The following is a 13,198-nucleotide window of genomic DNA, read 5'->3' as shown; positions in this document are numbered from 1 at the left end:
AGGATATCTAAACCTATAGGCTATAGAAGTTTAAAAATTAAAGTCACCTGTAAACAAGAGTTATAATACTATTACAAAATCAATTTCATTTTAGTTTTATTGCTTCATGAAATATAAGAGTAGAAATAGAAATCACTGCATTTTCAATGATTGAAAATATACTACTACCAAGATTTAAATAGACTCAAAACTTTTGAGATACTACCAAAAAAAAAAAAAATGATGTTTAGAATAGGTAGGATACTTAGTTAAAATGCTAATTAATTTGTTTCTTCCCAAATGCAAATATCCACATGTGCATTTCTGTCATCACAGTCCTTCCAACTTTTATGAATTCAAAGTTCTCTGACTCCACTTTTCCATTGATACTCCCCGTTTCTTGCTCCACGTCACAGCAAAAGTCTTCAAAAGAGTCATTTACTATGTTTTCCACAACAGCAATCTCCTGATGCTCCTCCTACCCTACCTGGTAGGACCTCAGCCTTTCTCATCTCGGTTGTTTTGGCTGGTATTCTTCCTGCTGTTCACCACATACCCTGCAGGAATGCTTCTCTGAGCACTCATATCCAGTCTGCCAGCCATGCCAGTGACTCCACACTCAGAATATATTTAGATTTGAATGCCTTCCGTCCATCAGCTGCTGCCGCCATCTCACTGTGGTCATTATCACTCCCGCCTGGATTACTGCAGTGTCTCCTGGGATTCCTCCCATTTCGGCCCTTGACTCTCCATAGTCTGTTCTCTACTGAGCAGTGAAGAGTAAACCTTTAAATATACACTTTCCATCATTTCATTTCTCTGCTCAAAACTCTGCACCGGTCTCTACTTTTCACTCCAACTAAAACCTTAGTCCAACTAAGTGCTAACAAGGGTTACAGAACCTCTACAGGATTGTCCCTAAGAAACAAACTGAATTCCTTCATCTCCATGAAATCTTGGTTCACATCTCTCCTTCTCCGATCCCCTGGTTTCATGCTCCAGCTTATGTTTCTCAGACACTCCTCTGGTATTTTCTGCTTGTGTGAATTTTGTTTTCAGTGGATTTCCTTGCTTTATATTCCTTGCAGTATACTTATATACTGCCTATTTTCTTTGTACCTCCGAAAGAAGGTACAGTGCATGTGGGCAGCATCTTTGTCAGTTTGTTTACTGAATAACCCAAGCGTGTTGTTGTGCTGTGTTAGCTGCTCAGTTGTGTCTGACTCTTTGCAACCCCATGGACTGTAGCCTGCCAGGGTCCTCTGTCCATGGAATTCTCTAGGTAAGAATATTGTAGTGGGTTGCCATTGCCTTTTCCAGGGGATCTTTCCCAACACAGGGATCAAAACTGTATCTCTTGAGTCTCCTGCATTGGCAGGCAGATTCTTTACCACTGCACCAGCTGGGAAGGATAACCCAAGCATGGTAGGTACTCAATGTTTTTCTTCGATGAATAAATGAACAAAAATACAATCACAACTCTAAGTAACTCTGACTGATAGCAAGGATTATTTCAGAGATTTAAACATCTGCAGAAAATATTAAAGATATTGAAGAGGGAAAAAGTGTACAAAAGATTTGACATAATAGAATAGCATAACATAAAAGTATAGGAGCAGCACACGCGACTTGCAGTTCTATTGACCATTACTCCAACTGGTAACTCGTGGATTCCTGGTACACACTGTGATGTCTAAGGAAATATTAAGAACTGTTCTCTGACTGTCACTTGTTAAAGATAGTGAAAGTGTGGAACTGTTAGTCACTTAGTCATCTCCAACTCTTTACAAACCCATGGACTGTAGCTCACCAGGATCCTCTGTCCATGGAATTCTCCATGCAAGAATATTGGAGTGGGTAGCCATTTCTTTCTCCAAGGGATCTCCCTGACCCATGGATCGAACCCGGGTCTCCTGCATTGCAGGTAGATTCTCTCCCATCTGAGCCAAACACAAGGCCGACCTTTATAGTGCACTGCATATCATGAGAAACATTTTTTCCCTTTGATCTTAGTAAGAAGGCACGCAGCATATCCCTATGTAAAGAAGTCTTTAAGAAAGGCACCTACCTGTAACAACCAAGTGTGTTGTGCCATTTGCTTTCCCAAACTGGTTTTCAGCTATGCAGGTATAAATTCCAGCATCAGCTTTAGTTACATTGACAATTTTGAGTCCTCCATCATTTAGGAAAGAAGTTCTAAAGGAAATACAAATGAAACAAATAAATGTCTAGAAGTCACTTTTTTCCCCAAAGTAAACAGAGTTTTTTAACAGAAGTATCACCTTTAGCTACTATATTTAAAGCAAGATAAAGCAGCCCCTTAGCTTTCTTGGGTATTAAAAAAAATAAAACAAAAGACTGTTCTATACATCAGTGTCTCTTTTGCTGTCTCATATACAGGGTTATAGTTACCATCTTTTTAAATTCCATATATATGCATTAGTATACTGTATTGGTGTTTTTCTTTCTGGCTTACTTCACTCTGTATAATAGGCTCCAGTTTCATCCACCTCATTAGAACTGATTCAAATGTATTCTTTTTAATGGCTGAGTAATGCTCCATTGTGTATATGTACCACAGCTTTCTTATCCATTCATCTGTTGATGGACATCTAGGTTGCTTCCATGTCCTGGCTATTATAAACAGTGCTGCGATGAACATTGGGGTACATGTGTCTCTTTAGGGAGGCGGGAGGAGGGTTCAGGATGGGCAACACGTGTATACCTGTGGCGGATTCATGTTGATATATGGCAAAACCAATACAATGTTGTAAAGTTAAATAATAAAATAAAATTAAAACAAAATTAACATACACATGCACACAGATGACTAAAAAGAGACATTCTACCAATATGAGTATTTCTCGATATTTTTACACAAATTTACCTAACAGCAATACCAAATATTTTACCTGATTTCAAGGATGCCTTTATCATATAAGTGTGGTATATTTTCCAAAACTATACGGTGAAGGAGATTACTCAAGGTTTTGCCTTCTCAATTTGGAGAAAACAAAAAGTAGACAGGACACCATTTTCCTTAAGTGTGAAATAGCTTATGAGAAATAAGAAACTCCCTGACCTTTAGTGATGAACTTGGGAAAGTCATATCTAACCCAGTATAAATCCAAATTTTGCAAAAGAACATGCATATGGTCACTCACGAAATACTGCAGAGAATTGGGACAACGTAAATGAAAATCACATTTGAATTTCTGAGGGTACGCTTAAAGTACTTAAGGCTTTTGCATCTAACTAATTAACTAAGGACACAGAACTGAGTACCTTACATGTGCTAGACACTATCAGAGTCTCTGGGATCACAGAGTGAGCAAGAGAGAAAATTTCTACCTCGTGGAAATAACAGTCTAGTGAGTGGCACATGCAGTAAATGATTAAACAGGTAAATGTGGTAAGTTCAGATTTTTGAGAAGTAATCAGAAAGATTCAGATGGGGTGATACAATAAAGGAAATGGCCACAGGGAATGTTTCCATGAGAGAGCGCTTCCGAAAAGCCTCTTAGAAAAGGTGCCATTTGAACTGAGAAAGAAGAATGAGAAAGAGCTGACCTGTCATTAGTCCGATTCATGAATCTTTACTGCCCATCTTGTCTACCCAGAATTATTTTCCTTTTCTTTGAATCCCTAAAATCTTTACTATCTATATTATACATTTAATGCTTTGAATACTTTTTATTATTTATGGTTCACATCTCTGTTACCTGAGTGTCGTATCCAAATGAGTGGTAAATTTCTTAAAAGATCTGCAACTCCAGCATCAGCAATGCATGATAAGTGTAAATCCTGGGAGAAACAATGCTCCAACTTCTGGGTGACATAGTACAGTAGACAGGAAAGATGCTGAGGACCTTAGACTAGAGTTGGAGGATCTCAATTCAATCTCTAAATACTATCCTATTTGTGGGAAGATATTTAGGTGTGTGTCAAAAAATGTGACTATTAGGACAAGTTTATGTATCACAATACACAAGATACAGATTTCATGCTGTATATGTACATATATATGTGTGTGTGTATGTATATATGTGTGTGTATATATATAATTTGTATGTATTTTTCATAGCTTATGATTCACCTTCACCTGCATCTTGGTTATATTTTCTTGGTGGGAAGGTTGCAGTGGAATCAGAGCTCGCACACAGGGACCTGTTCGTGATTCTGGGTACAGATACCCATGACTGTTAGTTGCTCATATGATTTTTTTTTTTTTTTTTGACATGTCCAGGTATATTCCAAATACAAAGGTTTAAAAGCAATGGCTTGGGCAGCTAACCACAGAACACACAGCACTATTTTATCTCAATTTGAAGAACTACAGTGAAGGGTTAAAAATTCTAAGATCCTGTAAAAAAGGCACTATGTCTGATTTCCTTCCAGAGGCCCTGCCCTCTTTGCTGGGTGTGAAATGTAATCTGATCACTTTTTGCAAAGGGATGATAAAAAAAAAAAAATCTCTTTATACCTTATCATAGAACAGATATTTTCTTAAATAGTGTGCAATAATAACTGAAAGAGAAAAGCCTGCAGGGAGGTACACATGAATGAAAGCTTAAGATACAAAGATTCTTTGGAAAAACATGGGGAGTAAGCTTAGAGAAATAGAAATCTGACCACTAATCCTGCCTTACTCCCTTCTGCCCAATTCTGGCTTAGACCTCCTTCCTGGCATCTTATTACCTGCAGGAAAAAGATGACATCCTAAGCCCTAAATTAGCCATGTGTCCCATCAGGACCCTGCCCCTCTAACTACAAAAGGCCTCAGGAATTCTATGCTTTGCTTTTCTCATCACCCAAGCCTTCTTTTAACTGCTTTTGTGCTTCCTGTCTTGGGGCCTTTATAAAACCTGTTCCCTATGTTTGATAAATGTGTACTCAATCATCAGATTTTGGTCACTTCCCTAAACCGGTTGGATTACATCTTTCTCTACTGAGTATACATCATCTGTGCCTTTGTCATAGCAATGGGCAACTGGCCAATTATATACCTGTGTACTTATCTGGCTAATATTTTCCTCCTCTTGTGAGTTTAGAGATGCTAAGGTCTTTTGAAGCACAGAGTGGATAGTATCAGGATTTTTCATCACTAAATTCCTAGAGCCTTGAATTATTTCTGGTATAGAGAGATGCTCAAATATAAAGCTTGCTGAATGAATAAACGATTATGTTCTTTTAGAGAGTCAGTGTAGAGGAGAGGATTAGTGAAGGCAGGATTCAAGGCACTGAGAAGTTTACAGATTACAAGGAAGTAAGTTCAGAGATCAAATTGCCAACATCTGCTGGAAAATGGAAAAAGGAAGAGAGTTCCAGAAAAGCATCTATTTCTGCTTTATTGACTATGCCAAAGCCTTTGACTGTGTGGATCACAATAAACTGTTGGAAATTCTGAGATGGGAATACCAGACCACCTGACATGCCTCTTGAGAAACCTGTATGCATGCCAGGAAGCAACAGTTAGAACTGGACATGGAACAACAGACTGGTTCCAAATAGGAAAAGGAGTTTGTCAAGGCTGTATATTGTCACCCTGCTTATTTAACTTGTATGCAGAGTACATCATGAGAAACGCTGGGCTGGAGGAAGCATAAGCTGGAATCAAGACAGCCAGGAGAAAAATCAATAACCTCAGATATGCAGATGACACCACCCTTATGGCAGAAAGTGAAGAGGAACTCAAAAGCCTCTTGATGAAAGTGAAAGAGGAGAGTGAAAAAGTTGGCTTAAAGCTCAACATTCAGAAAACGAAGATCATGGCATCTGGTCCCAACACTTCATGGCAAATAAATGCGGAAACAGTGCAAACAGTGTCAGACTTTATTTTTGGGGGGCTCCAAAATCACTGCAGATGGTGACTGCAGCCATGAAATTAAAAGACGCTTACTCCTTGGAAGGAAAGTTATGACCAACCTAGGCAGCATATTAAAAAGCAGAGACATTACTTTGCCAACAAAGGTCCATCTAGTCAAGGGTATGGTTTTTCCTGTGGTCATGTATGGATGTGAGAGTTGGACTGTGAAGAAAGCTGAGCGCCGAAGAATTGATGCTTTTGAACTGTGGTGTTGGAGAAGACTCTTGAGAGTCCCTTGGACTGCAAGGAGATCCAACCAGTCTATTCTAAAGGAGATCAGCCCTGGGATTTCTTTGGAAGGAATGATGCTAAAGCCGAAACTCCAGTACTTTGGCCACCTCATGCGAAGAGTTGACTCATTGGAAAAGACTCTGATGCTGGGAGGGGTTGGGGGCAGGAGGAGAAGGGGACGACGGAGGATGAGATGTCTGGAAGGCATCATCGACTCGATGGACATGAGTTTGGGTGAACTCTCGGAGTTGGTGATGGACAGGGAGGCCTGGCGTGCTGCAATTCGTGGTCCGCAAAGAGTCAGACACGACTGATTGACTGAAGTTCAGAACGTGTGCAGACTTTTATACACACATATATTTATGTATATATGCACATATGCATGTTTTTTCTCAATATAAATATATATGTTATGTTGTTGTTGCTCTGTTGCCCAGTCATCTCCGACTCTTTGCGACCCCATGGACTGCAGCATGCCAGGCCTCCCTGTCCCTCACTATCTCGTGGAGTATGTTCTTTTCATTGCTGATACCATTCAACCATCTCATCTTCTGACGCTCTCTTAAATGTGCGTGTGTATATATACACAACTATACATATGTACATACATATATATGTGGAAAAGGAAAGATGAAGCAGTAGAGGGCTGGGTGAAGAGAATTCAACAACTCCTGTTAAGAGGACTGAAAATTCACTTGTACTATTAAGCAAGATGCTAATCAAGGGGGAAGGACTGAAAATAAGGGGAAGAGAAATGGGGCGGGGGGTGGGGAAAGAGAGAAAACTGATGGAGAAATGTCTCAGAGGAAGAAGGAATGAGAATAAATTAATAAACCAGGGCAATGTTCCTGACTGATTCTGGTTGCTAATGTACTTGTTAAACTTTTGACCAAGATCCCCAAAGAAGACAGTCCTTGATCCACAGCTTCACTCATTAAATTTTCCCTCCCACTGCTTTAAAAAGAAAGTGGAGATTTGCTGGACATTTTCATATTTAAAACAAAACAAAACAAACAGGCAAGCAAAAAAAACCAAGTTGATGTCAGAAATATGGTATCAGAAGGTCCTGAAGACATTGAAAGGCTGAGGCAACCTTATCTGTTCTGAGTTGGAGGATAGAAATAGAATTGGAATCTCCAGGAGGTGGGCAATCAACTTCTGAGATTTGTAAGCGATAAAACAAAGTAAAGATGTCTACTGTCGCCTGAACAAATATTCAACTTAAGCATAGCGCTTCTCCATTTGGGTACCACAGAGCAGAGATAGGCAATTTCAGATATCTTCTCAAGCTATAAACTAGTGTAACTGTCAACCTTTGACCACAAATAAAGAACTATTTACTGTTGGAAGAACTAGAAATCCTTTAGTGCATGAGGTTTAATAACTCTAAACAAGCAGGCCTAGACTCATGGCTACGTTAAGATAAGTAACAGTTTAAAAGGCAAGGCTGGTACCTCGGGAATTGCACAAAAACTCCAAAACAAACATACTGACGCTCAAAGAATGCAAACTCTGTACATTGTAAAATTTTGAGCTAATTGGATATTTTCTTCGTCAATTGGTTCTTCCAGTCAATTCTAAGAGGCCCACAGGGCATTTCACACAACATAAAAATAAACAATATTCAGTAAATGGATAAAGTAATTGTTTCTCAACAGAAAACCTTCAATAACCCGTGCTTCCCTACAGAGATTCGAAGTGAAAATTTTATACCACTTCACTATAAATGAAATTGCTTTCTGTGCTTTCTGGGAACACGATTTTCTGCAAATGGGTAGAGCTGAAAAGGTAGATAACCATGAGTGACTCTAGTCTTGGCACAAAAAGTTTAATGAAGATTTATGAGACTGAAATTCAGAAATGTGGTACTCTGGGCTGATTTGAGAAATGTGTAATTTTAATCACTGTGGAATTTTATCTCCTCGATCAGTTTTACGATATACCTTTATATGAAACCTTTTACTGGTTTTTCCTTTTGTAGTAAAAGAGGTTAAGTATTTCACTTAACTTCATGCAGTCGATGGTTAGTTTGGAATAAGGAAACTTAATGGCTCTACACTGCTCTAATGGGTCCATTCTGTAATTCAGTGATAGCATTAAATTTATGGCTGTTAAGAAACTCTGTTTGCTCAGAAAGTAGACTGCTGTCTATGCAACACTGACCTGTACTATATGACGACATTTTAGCATAAAAACACACTATGTATCAGAATGGAAGAAGTATGGAGCATTATGTATGCAAGGCAGGAAAACATTGTTTTCCCCCCGCCTAGGTTCTGAATATTACAGTAATTTATTCAACTTGAATTTTAACAAACACACGGCAACTCTATGTTTTCTCAGGAAGCTCATCTCAGTGGAGATGAGATCACATGAGACTGTAATGATTAAACCGCTCTATAGAAAATAACAACGCTATTTTGGACTTCACTTTCTGAGTACATATTGTAAGAGACGGATGCTTACAATTAGCAATAAGAAAAAAGTACTCATGATGCATATACTACAGGATAAATAATGACATTTAAGAAAAGCAAATATAAATTGATGAAAATGCATGAGAAAATAAATGTCAAAGACAAAGAGCATATAGCGTATGTTTTCATTTACAACCAATCTCACTCCCGTATGCTTGGTAAATAACGTCTCTCCACTGAGTTCAAAGATAACCTACAAATAGTATTTAGGAAAATAATATTAGCATTTTCATCCTTTTAGCTATACCATTTGGAGCTTTCATCTTATGAATTCAACAGTGTTAGTTTAGTGATTTATTGATGAGAAAGTCTCCAAGGAAAAGAGAGACAGAGTAGAGAAGACTCAGCAGTTAATTATCCTATCTTTGAGTAAGTACCAGGCTAATAATATGCAGCTCTGTTACTCTGTTGGATACACAGGTTACACGGAACAGGCACCTGAAGTCCTAAAGAAATAATACAGTGTGGCCCGACTCTGTAGCCAAAATAAATATGCATTTCTCACATTAATACTTACCCATAGTCATAAGAAGAGAACCAACAAAAAAAGAACATTTTCATTACATTTATAAAACTTTTCCAAATGTGTATCTATCGTAACAAATATATCTGGAGCTAAATTTATTGTTATGACACAGACAACAGTTTTACTCCTAAAGTAGGCTCACATCTATAGAACAAAAGGCCCCTAAAAAGAGATTTCCAGTTCGAATGAATATATAAAACTATTTAAGTAATTCATGAAGCCTCAGCAACAACCCATTTGAAACATTTAAATTCTCATACAATAAATCTGCAAAAATTACAAATACTCAGATGAATGAGTTAGTAAAACAAACAAACATGACAAATCAACAATTCTCTGATGGCAAATGTATTTAAAGAAAACCTCATAAAGAATATTTAATAGGATTCAAAGGGGCCTCATACTTGACAGTATTCCTCTCTGCCTGAAACAGAGAGTCATCAATCACATCAATGCAAATCACGATGTCAGCTGTATTACAGGAAAACATAGTTCAAAACTGCTTAAGTGAGTGGCTGTGGTTTCTTGACACCTCACCCCAGAATTAACAAAAATCGTATGGACCTAACAGAAGCAGAAGATATTAAGAAAAGGTGGCAAGAATACATAGGAGAAATGTACAAAAAGATTTTCACGACCCAGATAATCATGATGGTGTGATCACTCACCTAGAGCCAGACATCCTGGAATGTGAAGTCAAGTGGGCATTAGAAAGCATCACTACGAACAAAGCTAGTGGAGGTGATGGAATTCCAGTGGAGCTATTTCAAATCCTCAATGATGATGCTGTGAAAGTGCTGCACTCAATATGCCAGCAAATTTGGAAAACTCAGCAGTGGCCACAGGACTGGAAAAGGTCAGTTTTCATTCCAATCCCAAAGAAAGGCAATGCCAAAGAATGCTCAAACTACTGCACAATTGCACTCATCTCACACGCTAGTAAAGTAATGCTCAAAATTCTCCAAGCCAGGCTTCAGCAATATGTGAACCGTGAACTTCCAGATGTTCAAGCTGGTTTTAGAAAAGGCAGAGGAAGCAGCTGGATGCCAACATCCACTGGATCATGGGAAAAGGAAGAGTTCCAGAAAAACATCTATTCCTGCTTTATTGACTATGCCAAAGCCTTCGACTCTGTGGATCACAATAAACTGTGGAAAATTCTGAAAGAGATGGAAATACCAGACCACCTGACCTGCCTCTTGGGAAACCTATATGCAGGTCAGGAAGCAACAGTTAGAACTGGACATGGAACAACAGACTGGTTCCAAATAGGAAAAGGAGTATGTCAAGGCTGTATATTGTCACCCTGCTTATTTAACTTATATGCAGAGTATATCATGAGAAATGGTGGACTGGATGAAGCACAAGCTGGAATCAAGATTGCTGGGAGAAATATCAATAACCTCAGATATGCAGGTGACACCACCCTTATGGCAGAAAGTGAAGAGGAACTAAAAAGGCTCTTGATGAAAGTGAAAGAGGAGAGTGAAAAAGTTGGCTTAAAGCTCAACATTCAGAAACAAAGATCATGGCATCTGGTCCCATCACTTCATGGCAAATAAATGCGGAAACAGTGGACACTGTGGTTGACTTATTTATTTGGGCTCCAAAATCACTGCAGATGGTGACTGCAGCCATGAAATTAAAAGACACTTACTCCTTGGAAGAAAAGTTATGACCAACCTAGATAGCATATTAAAAAGCAGAGACATTACTTTGCCAACAAAGGTCCGTCTAGTAAAGGCTATGGTTTTTCCAGTGGTCATGTATGGATGTGAGAGTTGGACTGTGAAGAAAGCTGAGCGCCGAAGAATTGATGCTTTTGAACTGTGGTGTTGGAGAAGACTCTTGAGAGTCCCTTGGACTGCAAGGAGATCCAACCAGTCCATTCTAAAGGAGTTCAGTCCTGGGTATTCTTTGGAAGGTCTGATGCTAACGCTGAAACTCCAATACTTTGGCCACCTCATGCGAAGAGTTGACTCATTGGAAAAGAATCTGATGCTGGGAGGGATTGGGGGCAGGAGGAGAAGGGAACGACAGAGGATGAGATGGCTGGATGGCATCACCGACTCGATGGACATGAGTTTGAATGAACTCTGGGAGTTGGTGATGGACAGGGAGGCCTGGCGTGCTGCGATTCATGGGATCGCAAAGAGTCGGACACGACTGAGCAACTGAACAGAAGTGAGACTTCCTGGCACAGGTACATGAGCACAGATCCTCCTTGTGAGGGCAATCTCCATTCCTGTACAGTAAAGAGAACAGCAGAATATATTTATTCTCTACAGGCAGACGGACCCACAGAGAAAGAAGGAAGATATCTTAGCTACAATCTCAAGGTCTTCCACCCAATTTTAGGAGTCAGATGGTTTCTCTGGGGAGGTGTTGAAGAGAGACACAAGTGTTAGCCAAATGAATGCTCTTTTTCTAGAGATGAGCAGTCCTGGAATGGAGCCCACTTTCAACAATAACTATAGAAGCAAGATACCGTGTATGCAAAAGAGAAATGTCATTGACTCAAGGAATGTGGAAGGTACTGGGCATTTTTTGGTTGCCCAGAATCTATTTCCCTTTCCTAAGTAGCCAATATTGATCTTTCTTTGGAGAATTCTCTTCTATTATTGTATGCAGTCTTTGTAGGAATATGAATTAAGGTCCTCACCCTATCCTAGCCAAAGGGGAAATATGGAACACAGGGCTGCAGCGTTTCTCAAACTTTGTGTGCATGCTCAGTTGTGTCAGACTTTTTGCCACCCTATGAACTGCAGCCTGCCAGACTTCCCTGTCCATGGGGTTTTCCAGGCAAGAATAATGGAGTGGGTTGCCATTTCCTAATCCAGGGTATCTTCTCAAACCACGGATCGAACGTGTTTCCTACAATGGTAGATTCCTTATCACCGAGTCACCCAGGAAAAGTTTCACCTTCTCAAACTTTTGTTGTTGTTTAGTTGTTCAGTCATGTCTGACTCTTTTTGACCCCATGGACTGCAGCACGCCGGGCCCCCTGCCTTCACAGTCTCCTGGAGCTTGCTCAAACTAATGGCCATCAAGTCAGTGATGCCATACAGCCATCTTATAATCTGTTTTCTCCTTCTCTTCCTGCCTTCAATCTTTCCAAGCATCAGGATCTTTTCCAATGAGTCAGTTCTTTACACCAGGTGGCAAAAAAATGGGAGCTTCAGCTTCAACATCAGTCTTTCCAATGAATATTCAGGACTGATTTCCTTTAGGAAACCCCAGTCCAAGGGACTCTCAAGAGTCTTCTCCAACACCATAATTCAAAAGCATCAATTCTTTGGCACTCAGCTTTCTTTATGATCCAACTCTCACATCCATACATGACTACTGGAAAAATCATAGCTTTGACTATAGGGACATTTATTTGCAAAGTAACGTCTCTTCTTTTTAATATGCTGTCTAGGTTTGTCATAGCTTTTCTTCCAAGGAGCAAGTGTCTTTTAATTTCATGACTGCAGTCACCATCTACAGAAGTTTTGGAGCCCAAGAAAATAAAGTCTGTGACAGTTTCCATGTTTCCCTATCTATTTTCCATGCAGTGATGGGACTGGATGTCATGATCTTCATTTGTCACTCTCCTCTGTCACTTTCATCAAGAGGTCTTTGTTTTATGAAAAGTTCCTCTTTGTTTTCTGCCATAAGGATGGTGTCATCTGCATATCTGAGGTTACTGATATATCTTCTGGCAATCTTGATTCCAGTAGGTGCATCATCCAGCCTGCCATTTTGCATGATGTACTCTGCACATAAGTTAAATAAGCAGGGTGACAATAGAGAGCCTTGACATACTCATTCCCAATTTGGAACCAGTCTGTTGTTCCATGTCCGGTTCTAACTGTCACTTCTTGACCTGCATACAGGTTTCTCATGAGGCAGAGGTTTCTGGTATTCCTGTCTCCTTAAGATTTTTCCACAGTTTCCTGTGATCCACACAGTAAAAGGTTTTAGCAGAGTCAATTAAGCAGAAGTAGATGTTTTTTTGGAATTCTCTCGCTTTTTCTATGATCTGACAGGTTTTGGAATTTCATCTCTGGTTCTTCTGCTTTTTCTAAATCTAGCTTGAACATCTGGAAGTTCTTGGTTTGTGTACTGTTGAAGCCT

At 39.5% G+C, this 13,198-nt stretch overlaps 1 protein-coding gene across 4 annotated transcripts in view; it reads right to left on the bottom strand.

Moving 5' to 3' along the window:
* Window positions 1-13,198, bottom strand: part of CNTN3 (contactin 3) — a 402,840-nt gene that overhangs the window by 79,417 nt on the left and 310,225 nt on the right. For all 4 annotated transcript variants that reach the window (XM_070776321.1, XM_070776319.1, XM_070776322.1 and 1 more), the window contains exon 12: window positions 2,048-2,175. In XM_070776321.1, coding sequence (XP_070632422.1) covers window positions 2,048-2,175 — 128 coding nt within the window. The remainder of the gene's footprint in view (window positions 1-2,047; window positions 2,176-13,198) is intronic.

The sequence above is a fragment of the Bos indicus genome, chromosome 22 (genome assembly GCF_029378745.1).
Source record: "Bos indicus isolate NIAB-ARS_2022 breed Sahiwal x Tharparkar chromosome 22, NIAB-ARS_B.indTharparkar_mat_pri_1.0, whole genome shotgun sequence".
Lineage (NCBI taxonomy): Eukaryota > Metazoa > Chordata > Mammalia > Artiodactyla > Bovidae > Bos > Bos indicus.
Note: the sequence above shows the minus strand (reverse complement) of the source record. Positions and strands in the feature narration are given on the sequence as shown.